Source organism: Eutrigla gurnardus (assembly GCF_963514095.1).
Source record: "Eutrigla gurnardus genome assembly, chromosome: 4".
In the NCBI taxonomy this organism is placed as follows: domain Eukaryota; kingdom Metazoa; phylum Chordata; class Actinopteri; order Perciformes; family Triglidae; genus Eutrigla; species Eutrigla gurnardus.
In genome coordinates this window covers 14780310-14807592 of record NC_139918.1, presented here as the reverse complement: position 1 = coordinate 14807592, position 27283 = coordinate 14780310, and the positions used below count along the sequence as shown (strand labels likewise).

The 27283-nt window shown below is 40.8% G+C and overlaps 1 protein-coding gene and 1 long non-coding RNA gene across 4 annotated transcripts; both read left to right on the top strand.

Annotated features, from left to right (window-relative positions):
* The first annotated feature begins 640 nt into the window (after positions 1 to 640).
* LOC311012021 (acyl-coenzyme A thioesterase 1-like) lies at positions 641 to 10209 on the top strand. 3 transcript variants are annotated; one of them, XM_084007283.1, is made up of 4 exons: positions 641 to 788; positions 8049 to 8510; positions 8621 to 8823; positions 8958 to 10209. In XM_084007283.1, exons 2-4 carry the CDS (start codon positions 8054 to 8056, stop codon positions 9564 to 9566), a joined length of 1269 nt encoding a protein of 422 aa, XP_083863409.1. In that variant the 5' UTR covers positions 641 to 788; positions 8049 to 8053; the 3' UTR covers positions 9567 to 10209. The 3 variants fall into 3 exon arrangements, with proteins under 3 accessions (XP_083863409.1, XP_083863411.1, XP_083863410.1); XM_084007285.1 differs by lacking the exon at positions 641 to 788 and adding an exon at positions 6481 to 6717 and having other exon boundaries at positions 8052 to 8510; XM_084007284.1 differs by lacking the exon at positions 641 to 788 and adding an exon at positions 6482 to 6717.
* On the top strand, positions 2197 to 3732 carry LOC311012655. Its single transcript, XR_014597058.1, has 3 exons — positions 2197 to 2731; positions 2811 to 2887; positions 3407 to 3732. It is a non-coding gene; the product is annotated as an uncharacterized lncRNA (long non-coding RNA).
* Positions 10210 to 27283: the final 17074 nt, after the last annotated feature.

Sequence of the window (27283 nt, the reverse complement as noted above, 5' to 3'; positions counted from 1 at the left end):
AAGGTCTTGCACATCCACACATCACCAACATCCCTCGTAGCCTAACTTCAGTCACTGCTAATATTTAACACAGTGAAGACATTGTAGTCTCAACATAGGAACCAAATGACACCCGTAAAAACATTCTGCACACATGAAACCTGAAAGGTGGACTCGGCGGGGTGCAGATCTCTGCCAAATGTAAATTCAAACTGCAAATAAGGAACTGCCTTGAAGATTTTAAAGATTTTTTTATTCAACCAATTTAGGTCATGCAGAACAAGGAATACACATTGGTATTAAACAAAATACTGTATTCACTACACTCTGTTTGGGATGAAATATTTACATAGTCCAGGTGGATCTGGGTCGCGATCCCATATCCTCCAGACACAGCAACTGGGAGTCTCTGTGATCCGGTCCCAGTGCTCCATGTTGCCACACAATAAAGTGTCTATTTGCTGCATGGAGGAGCTCTCTGTTACTCTGCCCTGCGTCTGCATTGTTTCAGATGATTATTTTACAATACAGGAATAATGGGTTCAGACCGTCTGGCAAGGTGCAGACAAGCCCGTCTTGTTCTATGGTGTTTAGTCCCCTGGTCCACTAGCGCCTCTACTGGCTATATGCGGTAGCTCTACGTACTGTGAGTCCCCGCAGAACTGCTTTCGTGAGAACGGAGTCCGACTCTACTCGTCCACTAGTCGTAAGGAAGTCCGGAACCGGCCGGTTTTGAAGCGTTGAAGCAGAACTTTATATTAGCAGGTTTAAAACAACAGGAGCTGTGCCAAAGGGATTAAACTGCTAAGGTAAGAACCGGTCTGTTGGTGGGCAGACGAGACGAGGAGCCGGTTTACTCCATGCTTTAGTACACGGTGTAGTTTGTTAATGGAGTGGTGCTTATGGCATTTTAATGCATAGTTAAGCTTTATTTATTAAGCACATTTTAAAAACAGCAGGGACAAACAAACAAAACACAGGACTTTTGAGCCTCAGTTCAGGGTCCGAAGTCTGACTATTAGTGCAGTGTCGTACGACACTGCGGTCAAGCCAGCCGACACTTAAATCTCCGTTGTCAAGCCAGCCGACACTAAAATGGAAGTGCCCCCATATACTCACATTGACGGTAGACGCATGCAGATTGCCCAGATCGGGAGCGAGCGTCGAACTTTACAAAGTTAGCGGAAGGAACCAACAGCGACAACTTCCGGTTTCAAAATAAAAGCTAAACAAATCGTATATTAAAAGAAGCAAATAACAACTTCCGGTTTCAAAATGAAGCCAAACAAACTGTATAAGAAGCAAATATATTTTTATATATGAATTTGAGTTTTTATTCACATTAACTACAAACATATTGTCTATGTCTCTTCACAGGAAATTGGCACTTCATTGTGAGGAAATTCTTCATTATGTGTGTTGCTGAAAACCAATGTGGAGAAATTCAAGTATAAAAGTCCCATATTTATACCTGGAGAATTGCATATTTGCCCATATTTGAGCTACTGTAAAAAGATTTTGCTCAATAATTCCTGGCTATGGGTGGTATATTTGACTTCTACACAGAGGACTACAACTATACTTTAAATCAAGCATTTTTACTGTAGCAATGTGGAGAAATTCAACAACAAAGTCCCATATTTATACCTGGAGATTGCATTTTTGCCCATATTTGAGCTACTGTAAAAACACTTTGCTCAATAATTCCTGGCTATGGGTGGTATATTTGACTTCTACACATAGAGGACTACAACTATACTTTAAATCAAGCATTTTTACTGTACCAATGTGGAGAAATTCAAGTATAAATGTCCCATATTTATACCTGAGATAGCATCTTTGACCATATTTGAGCTACTGTAAAAACATTTTGCTCAATAATTCCTAGCTATGGGTGGTATATTTGACTTCTACACATAATTGACTACAAGTATGTTTAATATTAAGCATTTTTACTGAACAAATGTGGATAAATTCAAGTATAAATGTCCCATATTTATACCTGAGATAGCATCTTTGACCATATTTGAGCTACTGTAAAAACATTTTGCTCAATAATTCCTAGCTATGGGTGGTATATTTGACTTCTACACATAATTGACTACAAGTATGTTTAATATTAAGCATTTTTACTGAACCAATGTGGAGAAATTCAAGTATAAATGTCCCATATTTATACCTGAGATAGCATCTTTGACCATATTTGAGCTACTGTAAAAACATTTTGCTCAATAATTCCTGGCTATGGGTGGTATATTTGACTTCTACACATAGAGGACTACAACTATACTTTAAATCAAGCCTTTCTACTGTACCAATGTGGAGAAATTCAACAACAAAGTCCCATATTTATACCTGGAGATTGCATTTTTGCCCATATTTGAGCTACTGTAAAAACACTTTGCTCAATAATTCCTGGCTATGGGTGGTATATTTGACTTCTACACATAATTGACTACAAGTATGTTTAATATGAAGCATTTTTACTGTACCAATGTGGAGAAATTCAAGTATAAAATTCCCATATTTATACATGCAGATTGCATATTTGACCAGATTTGAGCTACTGTAAAAAGACTTTGCTCAATAATTCCAGAATGACACTGATTGATTTGAGTTGAGGACATCTCTGACTACATACATACCAAAAATCAAGCATTTTTACTGTACCAATTAAGAGAAATTACAAAGTAAAAGTCCTACATTAAACATCAGCGTAAACGCTTGGCGCTGCAAATACTTGTAGCCTCAGGTGAGTAAGAACTTTTCATAGTTATATTGTGATATTGTACTGTAGTAATCAAGATCTAAAATATATATTTTTATGTTAGTGTTTGACATGGATAACAACTGTGCCATGTGTTCAACGAAAAAACCACCGGGTCCAGGGCCTGCCTTCACTAACTGGGTAAGTTATAATTTTATTCTTGTCATTGTTTGTTTGTGCATTTGTAAATTGTTTTTGAGAGACAATAAGGAAAACATGAAACGAGGGCAGAGAGATGGGAAATAACGTGCAACAGAAAGTAGCTCCTTGATATTATCAGCAGCATGCCACTCAGTACCTTCCTCATTTGGCATATGCCCTTAGTGCCTTGGCAGGTTAATATAAATTACAACCGTTACAGTTTGGTCTTGAGTACATTTTCATCAATCAGTCCCAAGTTGATGAATCATCTTGTGACAAAATTCTTATTCAATAATGCACAACAGTTTGTATGTTATGCTCTCTTTGTTTTCTTAAATTGTATGCTGATTATTACATTATGAGCTTTTCTTACAATTCAATTATTACAGAACGTGCAGTTTATATTAGGAGTTGATACTTTATGAAAACAGCAATCGAACGTTTTAAAAGTGTATTAACACTCTAAAAACTGTATAAAACTGGCTTTTGTGGTGAAACTTCTAATTTGGTCTTTTTCAGATTCAGTGTGACAGCTGTTCCCGTTGGTTTCACGTCCAGTGCCTGCAGATGGACCCAGCGCAAGTTACAAATATGAGTACTACTGAGTGGAATTGCTGTCTGTGTCTGTAACGAATCGATAAACAGTGTGTACAACCTATTTTTTCCCCCTATGATACACTTTTTTCTGTGTATGCACATGGAGTAGTGGCCTTATTTTTACTTTATAACACTGCAGGGAACTATTGTTTTTATTTATTTGTTTGTTCATTTGTTCACTATATAATAATGCTTCTGACAGCCCCCTGCACCTTTTGTGTCAAATTCTTGTTGAGAAATTCTGTGAATTAAACGTGTTTTAAGGAATTTCAACAAGATTTTATGTGAACAGTTTGTGATAATTCAATTTGACACATTCAGTTTTATTCTGGAATTATTGGAATATATACAAACTATTCATCAATGTGAATGTAGGCCATTTAATTTGTAATTTCTCTTAATTGGCACAGTAAGAATGCTTGATTTTCAGTATGTGTGTAGTCAGAGATGTCCTCAACACAAATCAATCAGTATCATTCTGGAATTATTGAGAAAAGTATTCTTATAGCACCCCAAATATTCAGAAATATACCTATTATTCGTTAAATGTAGGACTTTTACTTTGTAATTTCTCTTAATTGGTACAGTAAAAATGCTTGATTTTTGGTATGTATGTAGTCAGAGATGTCCTCAACTCAAATCAATCAGTGTCATTCTGGAATTATTGAGAAAAGTATTTTTATAGCACCTCAAATATTCCTACCTCTACCTGTTATTCGTTAAATGTAGGACTTTTACTTTGTAATTTCTCTTAATTGGTACAGTAAAAATGCTTGATTTTTGGTATGTATGTAATCAGAGATGTCCTCAACTCAAATCAATCAGTGTCATTCTGGAATTATTGAGAAAAGTATTCTTATAGCACCCCAAATATTCAGAAATATACCTATTATTCGTTAAATGTAGGACTTTTACTTTGTAATTTCTCTTAATTGGTACAGTAAAAATGCTTGATTTTTGGTATGTATGTAGTCAGAGATGTCCTCAACTCAAATCAATCAGTGTCATTCTGGAATTATTGAGAAAAGTATTTTTATAGCACCTCAAATATTCCTACCTCTACCTGTTATTCGTTAAATGTAGGACTTTTACTTTGTAATTTCTCTTAATTGGTACAGTAAAAATGCTTGATTTTTGGTATGTATGTAATCAGAGATGTCCTCAACTCAAATCAATCAGTGTCATTCTGGAATTATTGAGAAAAGTATTCTTATAGCACCCCAAATATTCAGAAATATACCTATTATTCGTTAAATGTAGGACTTTTACTTTGTAATTTCTCTTAATTGGTACAGTAAAAATGCTTGATTTTTGGTATGTATGTAGTCAGAGATGTCCTCAACTCAAATCAATCAGTGTCATTCTGGAATTATTGAGAAAAGTATTTTTATATCACCTCAAACATTCCTACCTCTACCTGTTATTCGTTAAATGTAGGACTTTTACTTTGTAATTTCTCTTAATTGGTACAGTAAAAATGCTTGATTTTTGGTATGTATGTAATCAGAGATGTCCTCAACTCAAATCAATCAGTGTCATTCTGGAATTATTGAGAAAAGTATTCTTATAGCACCCCAAATATTCAGAAATATACCTATTATTCGTTAAATGTAGGACTTTTACTTTGTAATTTCTCTTAATTGGTACAGTAAAAATGCTTGATTTTCAGTATGTGTGTAGTCAGAGATGTCCTCAACTCAAATCAATCAGTGTCATTCTGGAATTATTGAGAAAAGTATTTTTACAGTAGCTCAAATGTGGTAAAATATGCAATCTGCATGTATAAATATGTGAATTTTATACTTGAATTTCTCCACATTGGTACAGTAAAAATGCTTAATATTAAACATACTTGTAGTCAATTATGTGTAGAAGTCAAATATACCACCCATAGCCAGGAATTATTGAGCAAAGTGTTTTTACAGTAGCTCAAATATGGTCAAAGATGCAATCTCAGGTATAAATATGGGACATTTATATTTGAATTTCTCCACATTGCTACAGTTAAAATGCTTGATTTAAAGTATAGTTGTAGTCCTCTATGTGTAGAAGTCAAAAATACCACCCATAGCCAGGAATTATTGAGCAAAATGTTTTTACAGTAGCTCAAATATGGGCAAAGATGCAATCTCAGGTATAAATATGGGAATTTTATACTTTAATTTCTCCACATTGGTACAGTAAAAATGCTTAATATTAAACATACTTGTAGTCAATTATGTGTAGAAGTCAAATTTACCACCCATAGCCAGGAATTATTGAGCAAAGTGTTTTTACAGTAGCTCAAATATGGGCAAAGATGCAATCTCAGGTATAAATATGGGACTTTGTTGTTGAATTTCTCCACATTGCTACAGTAAAAATGCTTGATTTAAAGTATAGTTGTAGTCCTCTATGTGTAGAAGTCAAATATACCACCCATAGCCAGGAATTATTGAGCAAAGTGTTTTTACAGTAGCTCAAATATGGGCAAAGATGCAATCTCAGGTATAAATATGGGACATTTATACTTGAATTTATCCACATTTGTTCAGTAAAAATGCTTCATATTAAACATACTTGTAGTCAATTATGTGTAGAAGTCAAATATACCACCCATAGCCAGGAATTATTGAGAAAATTGTTTTTACAGAAGCTCAAATATGGGCAAATATGCAATTCTCCAGGTATAAATATGGGACTTTTATACTTGAATTTCTCCACATTGGTACAGTAAGAATGCTTGATTTCCAGTATGTATGTAGTCAGAGATGTCCTGAACACAAATCTACCAGGCATTTTCTGAAAAAAATGTTAAATTATCTTTTCAGCAACACACATAATGAAGAATTTCCTCACAATGAAGTGCCAATTTCCTGTGAAGAGACAGACAATATGTTTGTAATTAATGTGAATAAAAACTCAAATTCATATATAAAAATATATTTGCTTCTTATACAGTTTGTTTGGCTTCATTTTGAAACCGGAAGTTGTTATTTGCTTCTTTTAATATACGATTTGTTTAGCTTTTATTTTGAAACCGGAAGTTGTCGCTGTTGGTTCCTTCCGCTAACTTTGTAAAGTTCGACGCTCGCTCCCGATCTGGGCAATCTGCATGCGTCTACCGTCAATGTGAGTATATGGGGGCACTTCCATTTTAGTGTCGGCTGGCTTGACAACGGAGATTTAAATGTCGGCTGGTTTGACCGCAGTCTGACCGCAGTCTGACGACACGGGACTATGCTTTCATGAAGGTAAGTGACGTTATACTTGTTGAGGCTTCTCGTGACGTTTCTGCAGCGCGTGCGAGTGTTCGGCTTACTTGAAGGGAGAATTCAGGGTTAGCGGTTTCAGGCTCACCCAAGGGTGCCATGAAAACGGAAGGATTAGACTTGAAACTTTACATGCGTTTTAAAAGAGTGCAGCTGATCCTAAACTAGATACGAACGCCTTAAAACACAAGTTTCGCTCATATAAATATAGATAAGATATAAATAAGCTACAGTGGTGGATGAGGTACTCTCTTCCACCAGTAGTAATACTATTCAAGTAAAAGTACAAATGTATGTACTTACTCATGCACAACTGTCATTAGTCTCTTTTGCCACAAGATGGCATATAAACTCCAACATTCCACTGAGCTTAGTCATGATTTTAATTCATTCTGCAACCAAATATCATTTTCTTATTACTATTGCTGTACTCAGGAGGCCCACACAAGGTCTGGGCCTTATTGTTGCCAGTGGAATTTGACCTACATCCTTGAACTCTTGATCCCTCTCCATTCCAGTATGGCCCGATCTCAATGTCCCCCCTAAAGCCATAAACCCAGAACCCTCGGGGACTTAAAGTCACCTGGTAAATGGTTGAGTGTGAGCGGAGGAGAGGGCTTGAAATGGGCAATACAAATGGGACGGCATTGTTACACATTATACTTTGATGACCCAAAAACAACACATCTAGGTGTAGATCGTTATGTTATTTTTCTGACAGCCTGTTCTGAACATCTCCCAGGCTCTAATCATCCCAGACGAGATGCAATTGTCAAATGTATTTACTTGGTTCAGTTAAAACGACTTCAATAAGCAAAATTAAAAGAAATGGTTGATGGATTAACCAGGTGTGAAGCCTAATGCTCCTGTTCCTATGATTTCAAGTGTTTTATGTGCCATATGAATTTTTTGATGTTAATGTTTCCGTGTAAAATATGCTGCTCATGTGCCATCCTCTTTGTTTTTTTAAGTTCTCCAGGCTTCCCCTGGTAACCCCATGTTTCACACGATATGAACTGTGGGTAATTCTCTCAGGCAAGGCCAGCATTGATGCTGACTGACAGAAAGTGGACATAAAGAGCTCAAAAAGTCGAGCCCTCGTGCACCTGATGATTTGACAGTAGGACAGCCCTAAACCCTCAATGATTTAACGGGACATTGAAATTGGGCCAATCAGGAGGACGAAGCGAACGTTCTGTGTCTTCATTGTTGCTGATTCCTTTCTGGATTCTGCAGATTGTACTATTCTACTGTGGTACCAGCCTCTAGACCTGTAACACATTGCATTTCATGAGCTTTTTTCCGTGTTTCAGAAGAGATGTCGTCCCAGGTCAGACTGAGGCTGCTGCCGAGTGCCAGATGCATGTACGACGAGGCCGTTCAGGTGAAGGTGACCGGGCTGAGGTCCAGGCAGGTGGTCACCATGAGAGCCAGATCCACTGACGAGAAGGGAGCCGCGTTCAGCTCCTCGGCCACCTACAAGGCTGATGGGAGCGGGCAGATCGACCTGCAGAGAGACCCCTCTCTCAGTGGGAGCTACACCGGGGTCCAACCCATGGGTCTGCTGTGGTCCATGAGGACAGACACCTTGCACAAAAGGTTTCAGAAAACCAATTCACTGAACCCCCACGTGGTGAACTTCTCCGTGCACGAGGAGGAGAGGGAGGGCAGGGTGCTGGCTGAGGCGACCAATGAGAGGCTGCTGATGGGAGATGGGGTCAGCCGGCGGCCCGTCAAAGAGGGGAACATTCGTGGAGTCCTGTTTACTCCCCCCGGTTGGTCCATGTCTCTTTCACAATTCAAATAATTGAATGTGTAAAGTTAAAAGGAAAATGCTGGCGTTATTTTGATTTTGCGTCGTGTTCTCATGTGTCTTCTGATCCAGGAGGAGGTCCGTTCCCCGCCGTGTTGGATTTGTACACTTTTGGGGGAGGTGTGTCGGAGAAAAGGGCCTCTCTGCTGGCCAGCCGTGGATTTGTAGTTCTGACTGTAGCGCTGTACAGACATGATGACATGGCGACGAACATCAAAGAGGTCCATCTGGATTCTTTTGAAGAAGCAGTAGAGTTTCTCAAAAAACAAGATGTGGTGAGTTTGAATGATACAATCCGAATTCTTCTGAATCTCGGTGGTTTGTCTGTCTGCCACATATTTGTCATACCATGACTTCATGTGCTGAAATTGGAAAAATGTCAACAGTTTGTCTGTTTGTTTTTGCACAGGTGGGCAGTAAAGGTGTTGGTGTAATATCCCTTTCAAAAAGTGGAGATGTTGCACTTTCGATGGCCTCCTTCCTGCCAGATGTTGATGCCGTAGTGTGGATCAACGGCTGCTCTGCCAACACACTCCTTCCCCTCTACTATAAGAAGAGCCAAGTCCTCCCTGCGTTACAGGCGGACATCAGCAAGATAATTCCCACCGAGTCAGGGGCCATCATTGTCAAGAATGCTCTCCATAATCCTCTGGCAGAGGAGAACCAGGCCACCGTGGTCCCCATTGAACGAGCCGAGGGACGTTTCCTCTTTGTGGCCTCGGAGGACGACCTCAACTGGGACAGCAAGGCTTACATGGAGATGATGGTGGAGAGACTGCAGCGTCATGGGAAGGACAACTTCGAGAGCGTGTGTTACCCCAGAGCGGGGCATTATCTCGAGCCCCCTTATGGACCCTACTGCCCCTCCAGTCTTCATGGGGTTATAGGCAAGCCGGTCCTGTGGGGGGGTGAGCCCGAGTCCCACGCTGCAGCTGAAGTCCTCATGTGGAAGAAGATCCAGGAGTTCTTCAGAACTCACCTGAGCTGTGATGCTACACAGACTAAAGCTAAACTATAGACACAAATAAAGTCTCATGATATGCAAGATAATCAGATGAATCACCAATCACTTCACGGTAAATAATTATCTAAATGTTAAATCTATAACTCAATGTTAAATCTAAATCTAAATGCTAAATCTAAATCTAAATGTTTATGTGGGTCCGGGCGTGGCGCAGGAGAATCGGAGTCACAGCTGGCACACTCCGTGACACCGATGCCTTGCCGTCCCCCACCACCTCCAGGAAGCTCCCCACTGCGTAAAAACGCAGCGCAGCCAGGAGCTGCACCTCCGGGCTGAGGGCAAAATTGCAGCGGGTTGCTCTCTGGATGTGTGGAGACACCAGAAAGATCAGCCGTTGGATCTCCGCACGGGGCAGCCGGTACTTTGCCTCACCAGCCCGGTCTGACAGCACGTCCAGTGGGGAGAATTGCTGACGCACGTATGCATTTCTGTAAAGCGTCTGGCTTCACGCACGGCGACGCTGTTGGTTCGCAGCGAGAATGTGCTGTATTGCAGCCAGCGTGTTTCTCACACGCGCGGACTTTGGCTTTTTTTACTTTGTTTTTTATGTAGGCCGACTATAAACTCATATATGCAGATGTGTGTGGAAGACTTAAACGTGTTGTTCAATAAAAGTTGTTTTTCTTCTCTCGCCTTATATTCGCCTATGTTTCTTGCGCCAGTGGTCCGCAGCTATGAGCGCATTTCAACAGCGCATTTCAACGCATTTGAGAATTGTTTTATTATTTCGAAAAGTGGAGGATGTAAATTTCCCTGACGCGGCTTGATCACTGAGCATTTAAGAAGGCTGTTAAGAGTGGGTCAGCTCGATCTTAAAGGCTTCTTAGTGAAAGATCTTCTTAAGCTAAGAGCGACTCTGGGAAACGGAGCGTTCTTAAGAGCGCTCCTAAGAAGGTCTACGCACTTAAGAGCTTCTTAACGAATCTGGGAAACGCGGCCATTGTTGAGGAAACAAACAAACAAAGAAAACAATGGGCATGAACTTCAAAGTCCAAGGTGGGGGGGGGGGGGGGGGGGGGGGTAATCGGTTCGATTACTGAGAGTCATTACTTTGTGACGTGGCATGCCTTTGATGGAATGCTTACGTCACTGACATCAAAGCCAGGTCCAGCTCGCCTGCCTATAAAGCAACGTTCTGACAAGCAGAGACACACTGAACAGCTCATCCAGTTCTCCTCACATCCACACTAATCCTCACAGCAACATGCCCATCATAATTCTCGGTTTAGTTGCGGGCACGTTAGTCACCAAAGCCGCGAGGAAACTCTTCGACACATACGTGGGTCAAGAAGACAGTGTCACAGGACCCGCAGCGTTTTCTGCACCCGAGGCTGCAGAAACCGCGGCTCCTGCAGCAGCAGCAGAGGAGAAAGGAAGAAATCAGCGCCAGGAAACTCCGTTACGAGAAGTTTCAATCAACTGATCCCTGCTGGAACATCTGCAGGTTCCCTGAGGGACAGAACAATGCAGCTTGTAATACTGCTTCATGCAACCACTCAACCCGAAAGTGGTGCGGGACAAACTGATGCACCGACAGCCAGAGTCTCTGACACCGTTTGCAACAACACCAAGGTACGCTGGACTCTTTCTAGGAGCTCTCCAAAACCCAGGTAGGGACTTCTATCTGCCGGGACTCGCTCTGGTCCTGCAGGAACTATCCGAGACAACCCCGTTACAGCACAGGAACCCACGGAGTGTATTACAGCACCTGCTGGTGTGGTTAAATGAATGTGGGGTGTCGACGAAGATCCGGGTGAAGGAAACAAGCAACTGTGGAAGATGTGGATGCACCAAGTTCAACAGCTTAGACCTGGGGTCCGTTTCACAAAGCAGGTTTAGTGAAAACCTTGAGTTAGTTAACCCTGAGATGAGGGAAACTCTGGTTTTTCAGTTTCACAAAGCCAGTTCAGCATAAATCTGAGTCAGTTACCCGGGTAACATATTCCGTGAACCTAACCTGCTCGCTAGCAGGTTTGCTTCAACAAACCCTGAGTTTCTCCCTACATGTCTCCGCCTTTTTCCGGAATCTGAACCAACTCTGAAAAATTGTGCCGTCCTGTCATCGTCAACCTAATCGATATGGAAATAAAACGTGATTCTAGCAGCTTTGCGTCGGGAGAGGATTTTGATTACCTTTCCTTCCAATCACATTAGATATTATCTAAACAATATTCTCCGACATTTTCAACATTTCATATCGCGGACATAATCCGCAACCAGATTCTTTGCGGAGGTAATGTTTTTGCGAACGGGAGATTTATGAAATGTTTAAGTAGGCTACATTCCTGTGTTGAAATATCTGCTTATATTTACTGTTTAATATGTGAAATATGATTAAAATCATATGCCTTAGTCAACTTATTTGCGCAATATTCTTATGCTTAATTTTCAACTGACGCCACTTTCTTTCTGTGCCTGGGGGGATTACACCCAATGATAATGATAATTTATTCATTGCGCTACTTTGTGAACTACGTGAATTGAACCGCTGTCGCCTGCACTGGGGGCATCGCTGCTAACCATTACACCACAGTGTTGCTCTGCAAATCTGAAAATGAACAATTATTACCTTTATATCAATAGACTGTTTCATTCAGTTATACACATTAGATCGGGCAGTAATTGTCTGCCACGCCAAGTATCGCTACTTTGCTGCAGTTACGTTGCTCCGCTTTCTCAGGATGAGCTCGTTTTCTACATAAACACTCAATAATATCTAATGACGCTCTCCCCGTTGCCATGGTGAATCGTAGTATCGGAGCTCCATTGATGATGGCTTTGTAGAGTCGGCAGGCACGCGCGTAACTCAGAGTTTACATACTCAGAGTTGACTGAACTCATTCAAAACCGCTGTTCTGAAACCGAAAACTCAGAGTTGCCCATCTCAGAGTTGATCAACTCAGAGTTCAGGGTTAGGTTCAGAGTTTGTTGAACCTGCTTTGTGAAACGGGCCCCTGGGCAGCATTTATGATTTACCCACACCAAGTGGATTCTGCACGACTGCAGCTCTGCTCAAACGTGTCTTTGAGCTCCAGCGAGTGCGGTTCAACCAAGAAGCCTGTTCAACATGCGGCTCCAGAGTAGAGAAACGTACAGTGTGTGAAGACGCGGACACTGTGACCCTCTACGTGCCTCCATGCGGAGCCCCCCTCGCTCCGTCTAAGTTCATAGAGATTCCAGTGGATGCAGACTGTGTACAGTTATACTCTCTGTCATCTGTCAGAGCCCAGTCAACGGTCACATGTGGTCCTATCTGTTCTCCGAGTATCATCAGATCACCGTCAAGGCGGACGATGACTGCATTACAGTCTCACGAGGAGACCAGCCAACTGACATCGACAGACACGGGACCATTTACCTCTATGTAAAGCTTGACAGGCGCTGCTAAAGACCCTGCCAAGCCTTCTCTTCATAGGTTTTCTCCAGGTACTCCGGTTTCCCCAAAATATGCACACACAAAATAATAATAATAATAATAATAATAATAATAATAATAATAATAATAATAATAATAATAATAATAATAATAATAATTCAGTCCCTTGCACTCCATGCGTGCCGGGGTTCTGGCGGGGCGCCGTTGCAGCCCACCACGCATTTTTTTCCAGCTCAGGTGAGTGCGGGTCCAGCAGCAGGTTTCTGCAAGAGTCTCACCAGGAGTTATATGGGGTCAGTTCAGTCTCATTAATAATGAATGCACAGAGAAGGATTCGCAAATGTATTTTGTCATTTATATATAAATGACTGTCTTCTCACAAATACATTTCAATGCACACACAAATGGATATCGGTATGTAAAAATGTAAACAAATCCATACACTGAGGGAAACAGGAGAATTCTCACTAACAATACACACGACTGGCTCTACCGATGAGACAGAAATTATCTGGCACAGGATTTGAGTCAGGACTGGCTTTTAGAGTGAGGTTGATTAGGTGGAGAGAGGAACCAGTTGTGCCTCGCTGCACTTGCAAAAGAGGGTCAACTCCCCCTCCGCCAGCCTGGCCAGGCAATAACAAATGTATGTATAAATCACAAAATGCATTTGTGAATCCTTCTCTGTGCATTCACTATTAATGAGACTGAACTGACCCCATAGAGTTCTGCCCTCTGTCATCAACGGACACGGGACGGTTTACCTCTATGACAAGAAAGCTGCCTGCCTCCTTCTCTTCGTGGGTTTCCTCCGGGTGCTCCGGTTTCCCCACACGCAAAATATGCGCACCAAAAAAATTGAATGGGCCCACGCACTCCGTGCATGTAGAGCCTGTTGTTTGGTCTGTTCTCTGCAGCAGGATTTGTGCTTAGCGAGGTAACTTAAGCGTTAACTCTGGGTTTTCCGTCCTACGACGCTGGTTCAATTCTTACCGGGGTAGATCGCCATGGTAACTTACGCTGTGGAGCTAACCTGCTCCGGAGCAGGTCATGTTCCTGATAAGTGATCAACGTGGAGAAACACACTGCCGACTGACCAATCAGCTCTCTAGGTGCGCGGATTAAAAAAAAAGATTTATTTATTATTTTTTTTACAGAGAAATGTGTGTGTGAAAATTATCAACTAGTATGTGGTTTATCTAAGCAACTAGTATAGGGTTTATCTAGATAAACCAGGCAAAAACACATGGTACCCACGAGAGCCACAAGCGCGTGTGCTGTGCAGTTGCTGATTTAGAGTACTGGCACCTTTTTTATTCCAATTCAAGCACTGATTATATATATGACCAACCTGATGCAAGGTTATTACTGTACACTGAGATCATGTTGGTGAGGAGTTTCAGGTGCAGCCAGTGGCTGAGTGTTGGCTGATGCTGTTAAAAATGCCAACCAAGACCGTTTATCTCTGGGCTATTTCTGAACATCACAAGTCCTGTTATTGACAACATACACCTCGTAGCTTTTATGTATTTATTATTATGATCACACAATTAATACACAGACTCGTATTACCATGTTTAAAAAAAAAGATTTTTGGTTTGTTACTTTGCAAAAGCTTGATGATTGTTTCACTTTGCTTAGTTTTGGGAACTTTGACATGATGTTCTAACATGTTTTGCCGCTTTTTAAAAAAGCTGTGTATTGATCCCGATTCACAAAGCTGGATAATTATTGTCACATTTCTCAGATTAAAACCCCTAGAAAAGATGACGATGAGTGGCGACTTAGTTAAATGCATATAAGCAAAGAATAAAGCATTCAAACAATGCAGCTTCTTCACCTTTTTGAATGGGATCCCCCAGAACGAGTGCTCTTTGAACTGCAATGTGAAGTGCACTGGAGTAGACCTGGTTCTGCCCTCAGAAAACAGAAATGTGGTTCAAAGGTTTGACTCTGGGTGCAGCTTAACTTCAGGCTGGAAACCTCTATTTCCATATTTACACTCAGCAGGTTTAAATACAGACACGTGGCATTATGGCTGCCATGTATTATTTTGAGTATAATGTCTCTTGTATTTTGTTGTGAAATGTTTCACTAAATCATATCGGGAGTCTCTGTTTCACCAACACTACAGGTGATTTTTCGCTCTTTTCTAATTGCCTAAACTGGCAGATGAAGGAGCTTTCTTTGAGGAGCCCGTCAATCATCATTGTGACCGCTAGGTGGCGATATAAGCCTCTAAATAAGCGCCATGTGTGTGCTGATACTGCCATTGTTTCAGGAAAATTTATAATTATAAAATGTATAAATTAAGAATTGCAACTTTATATGGTTTTTGGTTTTTTTTGTACTTTGTGCCAATGCTGTACAGTATATACTTTACTTTGGGTATCCTCTGTGAGAGATCTCCATGGCACAAAGTGACTTAATATGTCTTAATAATATTTAATAACAACAAGGATAATGACATTAAAGCACAGAGAGTAGTCACATAGTCTTTTTGCCAAGGTCTGTCCAACAAGTGGTCAACATTGATTGGACCAACATGGAAAAGACAATAAAGAGTCTGTCAATAACAATGTCACCACCAGGTGAACTCCATCGCCTGCCTTCAGCTTGGATGGCATGGTGATGTGGAACTCACATGTGGAGTCTGAGAAGATAAAAGACTCGTCTGGTGGACCCTGTCCTCTGACCTCACCAGCGAATGAACAACACATGTCAGCTCATGTTGTCATCAGTCAGTACTTATACGTCAGCGATATATGATGAACAGCCCTCTATCAAATGAGTTTCTCAATGCCGTTAATTACGACTCCTTTAATAATACATGGGAAAGGAACATAAAACAAATTGAGTTTTCACATCAGCGTGCTATGAGTGAGTAGAACACATTAACGTGTTGCCCAGTATTATTGGCCATATACATGAATGTATTTGGTGGAGATATATGTAATGTTAAAGCATAGAGAAATTACCAGCATATACAAGTAGCTTCCAGCTATACGCTGTCTGTGGTCATGTAGAGCGACATAGACTAAAGGTTTGAGTTCAGTGGGCTGCTGGTCGAGACCACGGACTATGAGAAGTGGACGTAGTTATTGTGAAGTCACCCATTGGTTTATTGAGGAAACCAATGGGTTCCATACAGTCAGACTTCTTTTTGCAACCAGAGGTGTCGCCCCCTGATGGCCAGTAGAGTTTAAGGCACTTCAGCTTTGGCATCACTTCCCCCCAATTGTATCTTCAGTCCTACATACAATATACCAAAGGAAGACATTGAACTCAAAATTAGAGGGAAAATAACATGCAAGGGAATGATGATAAGTGATTGATTACAGTCCGTTTTTACAGCCTTTTTTGTTTAGAGAAACACAAAGACATACATGTTCCATTCCCTTCATAAAAACAAAGAATTTGGGTAAAGTTACATTTTTGAATATGGGATTTTGTCCAGTATTGATATCAGATTCACTGCAATCACAGCAGCCAAATATTACATTCCTATAGTAATATAATTTTGTCAACTATAAAATTAGTAACTCATCTTTTCACAGTTCACAGGTAAATTTGTAGACCAAAATAAATGAGAACCAGAAGTTGACACACAGATTAAGAGTGAGTTAACTCTTAGCAACCACGAAACTCACTAATCAACACTCAACACGGCAGTCGCTTTTCTGTTTCCTGGTTTAGGAAAGAAAAAGGACTGAACCGAAGCTGTGCGGATTGGATGCCTCCTACCACTTCACAATAAAAGCTTCTTGACCTCTGGAAGGCTTTTACAGTGAAGGGCAGGCTCGACAGATGTGTTTTCTGTGCCTTAAAGTAAACTACAGTAGTAGTAAAGATTTATATTGAAGCCAAGTTGACCAGATTAAAGGGTGCATTTAAGAGTGGTGGTTTGAACTAACCTGCTCGGTATCCTACTGCTATAGAACACAAACTATTTTGTATCCATGAAACGACTTCCGGTTAGATTTTCAGAAGATCCCTTTAAATGAAACAGTTCACACAAGCATATAACAGTTAGCTAACTATGTAAACGACAACTAGCAGTTGCTTAGTTAATATTAGCTCAACGCCCTCAGCTAACAGAGAGGTCGACTAACGTTACTACAGCTGGTTTATGCTGGTTTTTTGCTTTACATCATCTATTAATCATTTGGTAAATAACATGTCTGAAAATAACAACAAAAACTTTTCACAATTTTCCTGAAGCTCAACATGCTTAAATTATTTTTTTTCTCCAAACAATACAAAACTCAAAGATATTCAGTTTGCATGCGTATAAAGCAAGTCATAGATCATCTACAATTAGGAATATTGTAGAAGACAGTGAATGTTTATGAGATTTGACTGATATTGCTTATCAAAACAGTGATTGACTAATCCACAGGGCTCTCTGGGTGTGAGCGTGTGAACAGGTTGAAATGTGTGTCAGGCCCAAAGCCTGAATCCATTCAAGATGCCTTTTAACCTCTTGGATATGTGCAGGGGCGTAGCCATCATTTCAGAAGTGAGGGGGCCACCATTGTAGATTGCATCCAAATGAACGCCCCTCCCTTTCCAAGTGTGTCAGGGATCTACATTGGCTTTCAGGAGACGTAAAACGGCAAAAAAGCCAGGTTAGGTTTGTCCGTTCTAGGCTACTGTGTGGAGTTACAAGAGGTTCCTTCTAAGGTAACAAAAACACAGCAATTTGTATTTTCAGGTAATCATACACACATAATGAAAACACAATTATAAATATTATATTATATTTCTGCCAATAAATCCCCCTAAATCCTACACACTGTTCCATTCATGTTGTTTACACTTATGAATCTATTTCTAACATCGTATCTAGGCCATATGAATGTGTTTTTTGACTCTAGGCTGTACTTTAATTCAAATATGATCTGCTTCTTACTGTACCATTTTTACTTTCTGCCATTTCGTTTGACTCTGATTTCTAGCTTTGATTCTAAGAACGTTACAGCGCCTGATGAAGCCCTGCTTACTAGAAATGTTCTTGCTATAGGTGAAGGCTATAATGTTTACTAGGGAGGGAATATTCCAGACACATAGTGTATATTAAACACCTTCATAATGCATGTTTTCTTTTCCAGACAGCACTCCTTTCCCCTCTCGTATTCATTAGACGTTCGATGAACACTTGATGGAAATGTGTGAAGCTTCCATTGGTTTATAAATGTTTAACCTTCCCTTCAGACTCACCATACAAACACTCAGGGGCTCGCCGCCATGAAAACAACCTCGGCAAAGACAGAATTGAAGAGAACTAAAAAAAGGAAATGAGAGGTGAGGAACAAAAACGTGACTTATTGGCAACTATCACGTCCTGATCTTCCCCATCTCGCTCACCGTTCGGAGGCAAGAGATAACATGTTATTGTTCCTCGCGGGCCGCTACAGTGCAAGTTCATCAAGATAGCAGCCCCAGCCTTGATCTGCCTCCTCGATTTATTGAGCCGCATTGTTGGAGAAGCTCTTTCACTGCCTATCCTCTATTCTCCGCGTTTATGTATCTGCCTGCTCCCTTTCTGTCATTTCAGTTCGACGGGGCTCTCATCAGCCTCTGGATTTTGAAAGGCATTCGTTCCACCATTGTACCTGCACCGGCCTCAGAAGATTGAGGTTGCGTTTGAGCTCCTCAGTGAAAGTGGATGTATATTTATATGTTCGGGCGTGATGGCAGAGCAGCAGAGATTCACTAACGTGGAGATTGCAAGGATTGTAGTTTCTGATGTTGGTCATGTCGTGTATTTTTCCACACATGACCAACATCATGACCAACAAATGATTTCCTGCTTTGGAGCATCCTGACACAGAAATGCAGCCTCAGAGATGCACAAAAGGGGCTGAAAACGCACTTTAAAAACAGACTTTGGTTAAAGTATATGGGATATACAGACCTCTATGTGCAGCTTTAAGTTATACATTTATCATGAAGGTCATTTGAAAGAATGTTTGCTCAGAGGCTTTAAAGACAAGACGTACAGCCCTAAGAGCCTGTCGGGTTGAATGTTTCTATAGAGATGAAGTTCAGCCCTTTTTTTGGGCTGAATGAACTAAACTGGTTTGTCCAGTTAGTTGTTGACCTGCATGTCTGAGTTGGCGTCTTTCCTGTGAGTTTGTTCTCTGAACCGTGCGTTCGGCTGATAACCCAAATCCTTGTATCTGATTCTGATTTCAAACTCTCTCGGTGCTTAGCACGTCCTTATTCGAACACAGATAAAAACGGCGGATGCTAACATAAGCATTTGACAGCTCGTGCGTTTGCCAACGTCAACGGCGCTCGTTTCCGTTCTGCAACCTCACATTTGAACTTCCATTCATGGGTTCACATATCTAACTCACTTCCTTTGTGTCTTCCCTGTGTTTACATGGTGACTTTTGCCAGAGACAGAGGAAGATGTAAACGCATGGACCCGCGTCATAAATCTCACTATTCCAGCAGCACAAACAAAAGAAACGCTCCACTCCTACTGTTACCACGCTGCAGTTTTCGCTCCTTTCATTTAAGCTCACAGGAGTCTGCCGTTGCTTTTCTGATTGAGAGCAAATGCCGTTCCGCCTCCGACAGGACATCCATCACGACGCCGGCTATTCGTGATTGCGGCTGCAGGCCCCTTGTGTGCACACGAGCTATAACTGCTGTATTTTTAATGAGCAGTAATGACAAGGAAGCGGGAGGCGTTGCTGGAAGAGAAACACAATCAAAGAGCAAACATGATGCTGCTACAGGTGATACGTCTTCAGATACAACCAAGCAGCACGGCTCTGATTGCCTACGTTTATTACATTTAGACTAAAACTGGATTCTTTCTCCCTGATGTGTGACTATAATGTAATGCACCAGCAGGCCCTTGGAAGTAGGAGTTTAGATTGACTGTTGTCCTCTTTTTCAGCTTTTGTTTAAAGCTTTTCAGCCATAACACAGATATTAGGACAATAAGATATTCAAATAAGTGCAAATCTAGTGAGAGCAACAATGCACTGATCCTATGTAAATAGCAAACATGGCACATTTTGATTCAAATTATGGTAAATTAGGAGTCTCAACAGCTAGTCATTTATCTATCTATCTGTATTATTAGGTTGCATACATGCTGTCTACACTGTCATTAGCCAGAAACAGCTCCCGCCTGATGCATATTATCTATTTATTCATATGATGTTTGTATCAGATGGGGACATCTATCCATCCTGTACTTCTGTTTATGTTGTGAATCAGCAAAACTGGTCTGTAGGTCATGTTGGCATCAAAAGATATGACGGGGTGTTTTTAAAAAAAAAAAGAAACCCCCATGGTGCTGACAGCTGTAACTCTTGAAAGCCACAACTCTTTCATCTGAAACGTAAGAAGAATCTCTTGCACTTTGTTCAATAATGCATCACACGTCAGCCTCCTTTGCTCCAGCATTTCAGAACGGCTTTAAAGAAAGCTTTTTGATTTCCATCTTCTGGAATTTCATCTTTCAATTCACTTGAAAGTTCTCGCAATTCTATAAATACTGGAATCCAAGCTAATTAAATAGTACGTGATCGTCAGGGACCAAGCAGCGAGGAGGACAGGAGTGGAAAAATATGTTTTTTATTTAACCAACAAATATGATATAAAGGAGGTCAACAAAATAGAAGTATACTGAAAATAATAGCAGTGTTAAAAGACATTAAGGAACATATATACTGGCTTCAACAATCCAAATAACAACAGAGAGGAAAACAAGTCAACTACAGCTAATACAAAGAAAAACAAACTAATCCCTACTCCCCCCCCCCCCCCCCCTAACATGGCAGCACATGGTATGTCCTGATGGGAAGCAGCCCTCCACCTTTGGCCACGCCTTTTTCTCCACCAGGAAGGGACTTCCCTCCCCACAAACATGCTCAAAGAAATCATAATTCATACAGAAACTTGATTGTTTTAAACCTCCAGAGTGGGAATGTATGCACTCCATTTAAACAGTGTACGTTTAAAAGTTAATAAATGATTACATATCAAACCGTGTGATATGTACTTTAATGTGGAAATGGCTGACCGAAATGAACCTGTGTACTTTATGAAGTAATGTGGTGAGAGTGTGGACAGTTTTATCATTGTGTGGCCATCACAACCATGTTTTTTTATTTTTTTATTTGTAAGACAATACAACACCGGGGAGAACAACACATTGTGTTCAGGGGCAGGACAGTTAATACAAGTCTAGACAGAAACCCCACCAGAAAAAGTAATATTGTTTTGTTGATCTGGAGTATGTATCACACCCATGTTTCTAAAAACACATTCACTTGGGAAAAAAACGTAGTCGACATGACTGTAGTGTCCTGTTCCCTGAATACAACTTGAAAATAAATCTCCCATTATGATTTGAGCAACCTTTCCCACCTTTGGTCCTCATTTCTTTCTCTGCACACATCTGAAACAAGCAGAGCCACCGTATCATCTCCTTTAAATTCATTTAACAAGGACCCGAGAAGCAATGATTCCAGAAACTATATTTTCAAATCCCCTGGCGTCTCAGTGGCCCCTGTGTTTTTGCAACTCTCCTCAGGCCTTCGCCAAGATGTAGACGTGTGGGCCGGGACTTGAAACCAGCGCATCAAAGACTTCCAGGTTTCTGCTAGACGCTCGTTAAAACTGATCCCAGTGAGACCTGCAAAGGTTCGCTGAGACTGAGGAACATGGATGTCCTGCATGGAAGCTAATTTATAGTCATGAGTCATGTCAGATTAGTGAAAAACACAATAATGCAAAGCTCGACATTGTTTCTGATGTAGTCTCATGTGATCACATCCACAAAGCCAGCTTTCTGCCTTTCAGCAAAGTCAGGACTCTGTTTTACTGCTGTCTGCATGTCATCTTCAGCCCTCTAGTGGAAAACGCCTTCACCTAATGATGTAGTATCTCAACCAGCCGCATGGGGGTGCTGTAGCTGAAAACTTTGAGCTCCAACACAACATCAAATGTGGCAGCGATCCAGTTTTGAAGGATGATGCATGGACTTTTAAAGAGTCCTGCATCACTCAAATAAGACTCGACCTAAATTCAATTTTCCTGAATTCAAAGTACAAAAGCAGCTCCCTCCAAAGCTCTCAAACTCCCAAGAATAAATGTTGAATAAATATGATTTTTTTTTTCAATCCAAAGGCAACAGTGAGAGTAAATGTTATTAGAAACTGAATTTAATATTTTGCTTGAACTTCTTCTTCAGATCAAGGTTACCATGGTGACAGTGCAGGTGTGAACTCCTGAACCCTGTAGGCCTTACTGCTGTGCAACAGGAGAATTAGGACGCGAGTCTTTAAGTGGAACCACAAATGAAGAAAGTGATGCTGCTGTTGTGGAAAATTACAAAGTGAAAACAGTTTTCTGCATTTGCAGTATGTAAATAAAATGTGTTAATGTGTAATTGATACATGAGTAAAGCTGCTGAATGCTAACTCAAAGTGTTTATATCCATCTAAGGGAATGAAAACTCACCAGTTTGGTGACTTTTCATCAGGACATGTCAATTTGGTCACTTCTTTGAATCCCTGCAAACTGACATTCCCATCAGCCTCAGCTGTTCTGTGTTCATACGCTAAACTAAGATGGCGAACATGCTAAACATCGGGATGTTAACATCACCACTGTGAGCATACAGACCCAACATTACTCCGTAGCTACGTCCATCGTCCGCTCCAGAGGAAAACTACATGTCGTAACTCTTTTGGGTTTTTTTTTTTTTTACTACTTACTGGATTGAGCCAAGTGAGCTGCTACTTGATTTACTAGCGTGACATGGCATTTCATTTGCAGCGGGCAAGCGAGCTACTGAAACCTATATCTTCCTTTTTGCCTTGACATTTATTACTACAAATGTCGACTTTGGTTGGAATAACGTGAGGCAAAGTGTAGCTCCGCTTCATACGCAGTATGAGACAAAGCGTTACTGATATAAAGGCGTGTGTGTGTAAAATATGGAGCCTCCACTGATCCTCTGGCCTCTTCTTAAGAGCTCATGGCAGCTAAGAGACAACAGTTTAAAAAGACAGAGAGGGAGTACAGCAGTTATATAATGAATCATTTAACAATAAAAGGAAAGACGGATGAGGAAGTGTCAAGAGGAACAACGTTTCATTATATAATGTGATCATACGGGGTGACAATGCCAATGACACTTTGAAAATGACTGAGTCGCTCCCACGGCTTGAAAATAAAGTACATAAGCTCTTTCCATGTCACTTGTGGGATTTTGTGTTCTTTAGTGAAGGATAAAACCATCAAGGACACCAAAGCGAGGAGAAGGAATACATTTCGTCTTCCTCTCCCTTTTCCAAGTGTTGTTGTTGTGCCCCTGAGCAAGGCGTGTACTCTGCGACGGGTTGTCGATTCCCAGGTGCCACTGTGTGCAGTTGTGTAAAAGCGAAGCTGAGGGGAGCCTCCCCGGAGCCTTGTCCCCGTTACAACTTCTAGTTTCTTCTCCATGTGATTTTACTAAGGTGGCTGATTTGGACGTCTGGTTCCTAATCTCTGGGAGGTCTAGATTGGTAGAAGACGGAGAAACCATCGATAACCGAATGGCACAGGGCTACAGAAAATGGCGCAAATGTGAAACCTGAGGCAAATCACTAAGCTAGAGGAATGTTCGGAAAGAAGACATGTAAAAGATGTAAATAAAAGGCCTCTGCGGTGTGGGTCGGTACGGCGTTATCAGCTCACCAGTAGGGCACGCTGACATGCCACGAAAAGCATGTATGCTAACGCAAGGAGAAGCTCTGATAACAACACACACAGAGGGCATAGACATTACTCCACTGTATCTTTACATAGCTGACAGTCGTTTGCTGCTACTCATGCTCTGAATGTCTTATGTTGCTCCTTTATGTTTCCCTTTTGTACAGTCAAGCTGACTAAAAGCTTAAAAATCTGTTTTTACCATAATTCGCTCTCTTTTTGTCTCCTACGCAAGATTTGATAGATTAGTTAAGTGAAATCTATTGGAGGTAAATGCTTTTTTAAACCCCCATTCATTATGAAGCGTTGTGAATTGTCAGTTTTGAGGATCCAGGACCACTATGTTCATTTACTATGACAGAGACGTAGCAATTATTTCAATGTGTTTGACATTTACAGTGGTTTCTGAAAGCGCAGCTAATTAGCTAAACGAAATGAATTATTGATGGGTGGATATCTGCTATGTGTCGAGTAGGAAAGATAATAAGAGAGTGCTTTCTACCGACATTATCAGGGGCAACAGTTCCTTAAAAGCCATTTAACATTTATTTTTTGTCATGTTTATAAAACCTCCATTTTCTGTGTTTTTTTTTTTTTTTTTTTTTTTTGTCATTTCATACTTGGCTGCTGCTCCAACACTATTTCCTCCCTGAGATCATTAAAGCTTCATCTGGTGTTATTGCTTTGAGTTGAAAACACACACAGCTGTAAGCGGGGCTGATGAGAGCTATTCAAATGCATTTTATAATCTTAAAAAAAAAAAGAATTGACAGGTATTTAGAAAATATGAGTAGACAATTTCACGAAATTGCGCTCCTGACTTTGCACTCCCGTGGCTGGAAGGCACTTTGGTTGAAGGCTGATGTTCTCCATATTGCAGACACAAGGTTTGGACCCGGCAGCAGTCACAACTCCACACGCCTGCACGGCAACATCATGGGCGAGCGTGCTGGAGTGTTTCCTCAGGTGTTTGGGAGAGTCAGGTTTGGTAAGTGGATCTCACACCTCACTGCTCAGAGCTCTGTACACCGGGGGAAACACCGGGGCAGCATAGGAGAGACATAATCTAATCATTACCACACACACACACACACACACACACACACACACACACACACACACACACACACACACACACACACACACGCATAAAGATAGAAAACTAAAGAACATCAAATACTGCATGTACAGTAGTGATTGTCTGAGTGATGGAAGGAGAACACATGCTGTTCAAGTACGTACTGTTGCATGTATATATTCTATCGTGACAAACAACTTCCTCAGGACATTGCACCTTGAACTTTGACCCTCTTGCTCATATATCTGCTGTGCAATGGATTGTGGGTCAGAATAGCCAGAAAAACATTATGGCTTGCTCATAGTGCCCATGTGACCAGATTTTTTTTAACATTCTACATTTGACATACTAAATCTTTTACTGGCATACTAAGTAGGATGGTAGTGTGGGTCTTGGACAGCACAGAGTGAGATTGTGACATAACACCAAGAAGCAGTTCAGGCTGGTTTTTGGTGAGGTTGTAGAAAAAAAAAAAAACCTCTGTCTAAAAAAGTTAAATAAATAAATAAAAACGAAAGACACTCCCAAAGAGAACAAAAGTTTAATTTGTGTGAAATGACTTATGTTAGCCAGATAGCCACAATTACTAACATAACTCAGGCTCAGCCTGGGCTTCACAGATGACTTCTATTGTGCCAACAGGATGGAAAAATAATAGAACTGCAGAAAGTGACTGTGTCTGACCAGTGTGCGACCTGCTGTCCTGTTATAGGACAAAGGAGGAGGGCACCACCCAGGTCACAGATACAGACTTTCCCACATCTAATATGTCAAAGCTGAAAAGACCTGACCATGTTTTTGCCAATGAAATAGTTTCAATCATAGATAACAATTTATTTTAAAACCTTGATTGTATTTTTCCTAATTACGCAGGTACTACGGGCTAAAACCTGGTACATTACACATCTCTGTAAAGGGACCTCACCTTGATTTGAGATTGAACTGTGTGTTTAATGTACATTCTGTACCAGCTTTTTGAAGCTTTTCATTGTTGTTGTTCACAAAGAGTGGAGACAAAGAGGTGCCGTGCAGCCCACTCCTCAGCCCCGCTGTAGGTTAAAATAGCAAGAAGTCGCAAGAGTCTCCGCCTGTCAGCACTCACTCCAGTTGCATTGTGGGTAATGTCGGTGTCAGGTTTTTGAGGAAGGAGAATGCTTGTAATAAAAAAAAGAAGATATCTGGCTGACTTTTAAGGTCAATCTTTGCTTAAATTGCATTATTTCACTTTGCAGTATTGATGGACAATTCATGTTCATGCAACTGTTTCTTTTCATTCTGATTTTATATTATAAATTAAGAAAACCAAGCATGTTTCAGGAGAATGCTGATTGATTTTTGAAAGAAATCAATGCAGAAATGAATGCAAATCTAAAGCTGCCCGAGGAAAACGATGTATACTTGAACACATACTCGTGTTCTCATGCTTCTTTTGGTGATGATTAAATAAGGGAAAACAATAAAAGATCATAAGAAATGCATTTTTTGCTTTGAGTTTATTCCTCATCCGTATGAACACTACACAGAAACGAATGCCTGTGCATGCGAGTTTAGAGAAAACAAAGTGTATGCCGTCACACAGACAGTCACGCCCTCCCCTGACTTTAACATCGGCAGGAAGGCCTGTAAACACAACACTGGTATTTTCTTTTTATCAGCTGTGTATGTGTGTGTGTCTGAAAGGTCTGGAAATAATTAAGATAAGGGCTTGAGGGGACGGTGAAGGGGGAGGGAGGGGGAGGCTGACAGACATGCATCTCCCGGCTATATTTAGCTGAGTGAGGCATTCAGAGGCAGGACAATTCCTCTGTTGCTGCAGAGTTGTTTTCCCTCCTGTGTGTATCTAAGAAACGTACCTGAGATTCTTTCATACGTTTTCCACATAACTAAACATAGAAAACAGATTGTACAGACAACCTGATTAAGATATGCGTAAAAACAGTGGTATTGCAGTAGTAGTGACAGTTATAATAGTTAAATCACAGTAGTTGTCGTGGAAGCGTTCTGGTTTCTGTTTGTACTCGAAGTTGACCAATCACGTCAGAGCAGGCTTTGGTTGAATGCGGGTAAAGGGTCCGTGTGGAGAGCAAGAGAGGCAGAACACACCGGCTATTGTCTGAAGATGATTTAGATTTGGTTTGTATTTGTAAACAAAGTTTACAGGCAAATATAATAGAAGCAAGTTCATGTAAGCAAATGCATCGCACTGGTTCCCTCGACAAGAAGCCAATGGCATGTTTCATTCCTGCAGCACTAGTAGCTATAGCAACAGAAGAAATGCTGGTATAGAATTTGTAATCATACCGGTAGTACTTGTAGTAGTGATAGCAGTAATGATAGTAGTGGCAATGATAATCACAGCATAAGTAAACTAGGTAAAGGCAATTTTTTTGTGGTAGTGTTGGCGAAATAAACAATGACAATTAAATATGATTTAGTACTTGAGCAGCATTAATGATTCAGCTGTTGTGTTATATATCATCACAGTAATAATAGTGGAATTAGAAATAGTACTCATAGTACTAGTTGAAGTAA

Coding starts and splice junctions, on each gene's coding strand:
- LOC311012021 (XM_084007283.1), top strand. CDS start 8,054: ATGTCGTCCCAGGTCAGACTGAGGCTGCTGCCGAGTGCCAGATGCATG. Junction 8,511..8,620: donor AGTCCTGTTTACTCCCCCCG/GTTGGTCCATGT, acceptor CTTCTGATCCAG/GAGGAGGTCCGTTCCCCGCC. Junction 8,824..8,957: donor TTCTCAAAAAACAAGATGTG/GTGAGTTTGAAT, acceptor GTTTTTGCACAG/GTGGGCAGTAAAGGTGTTGG.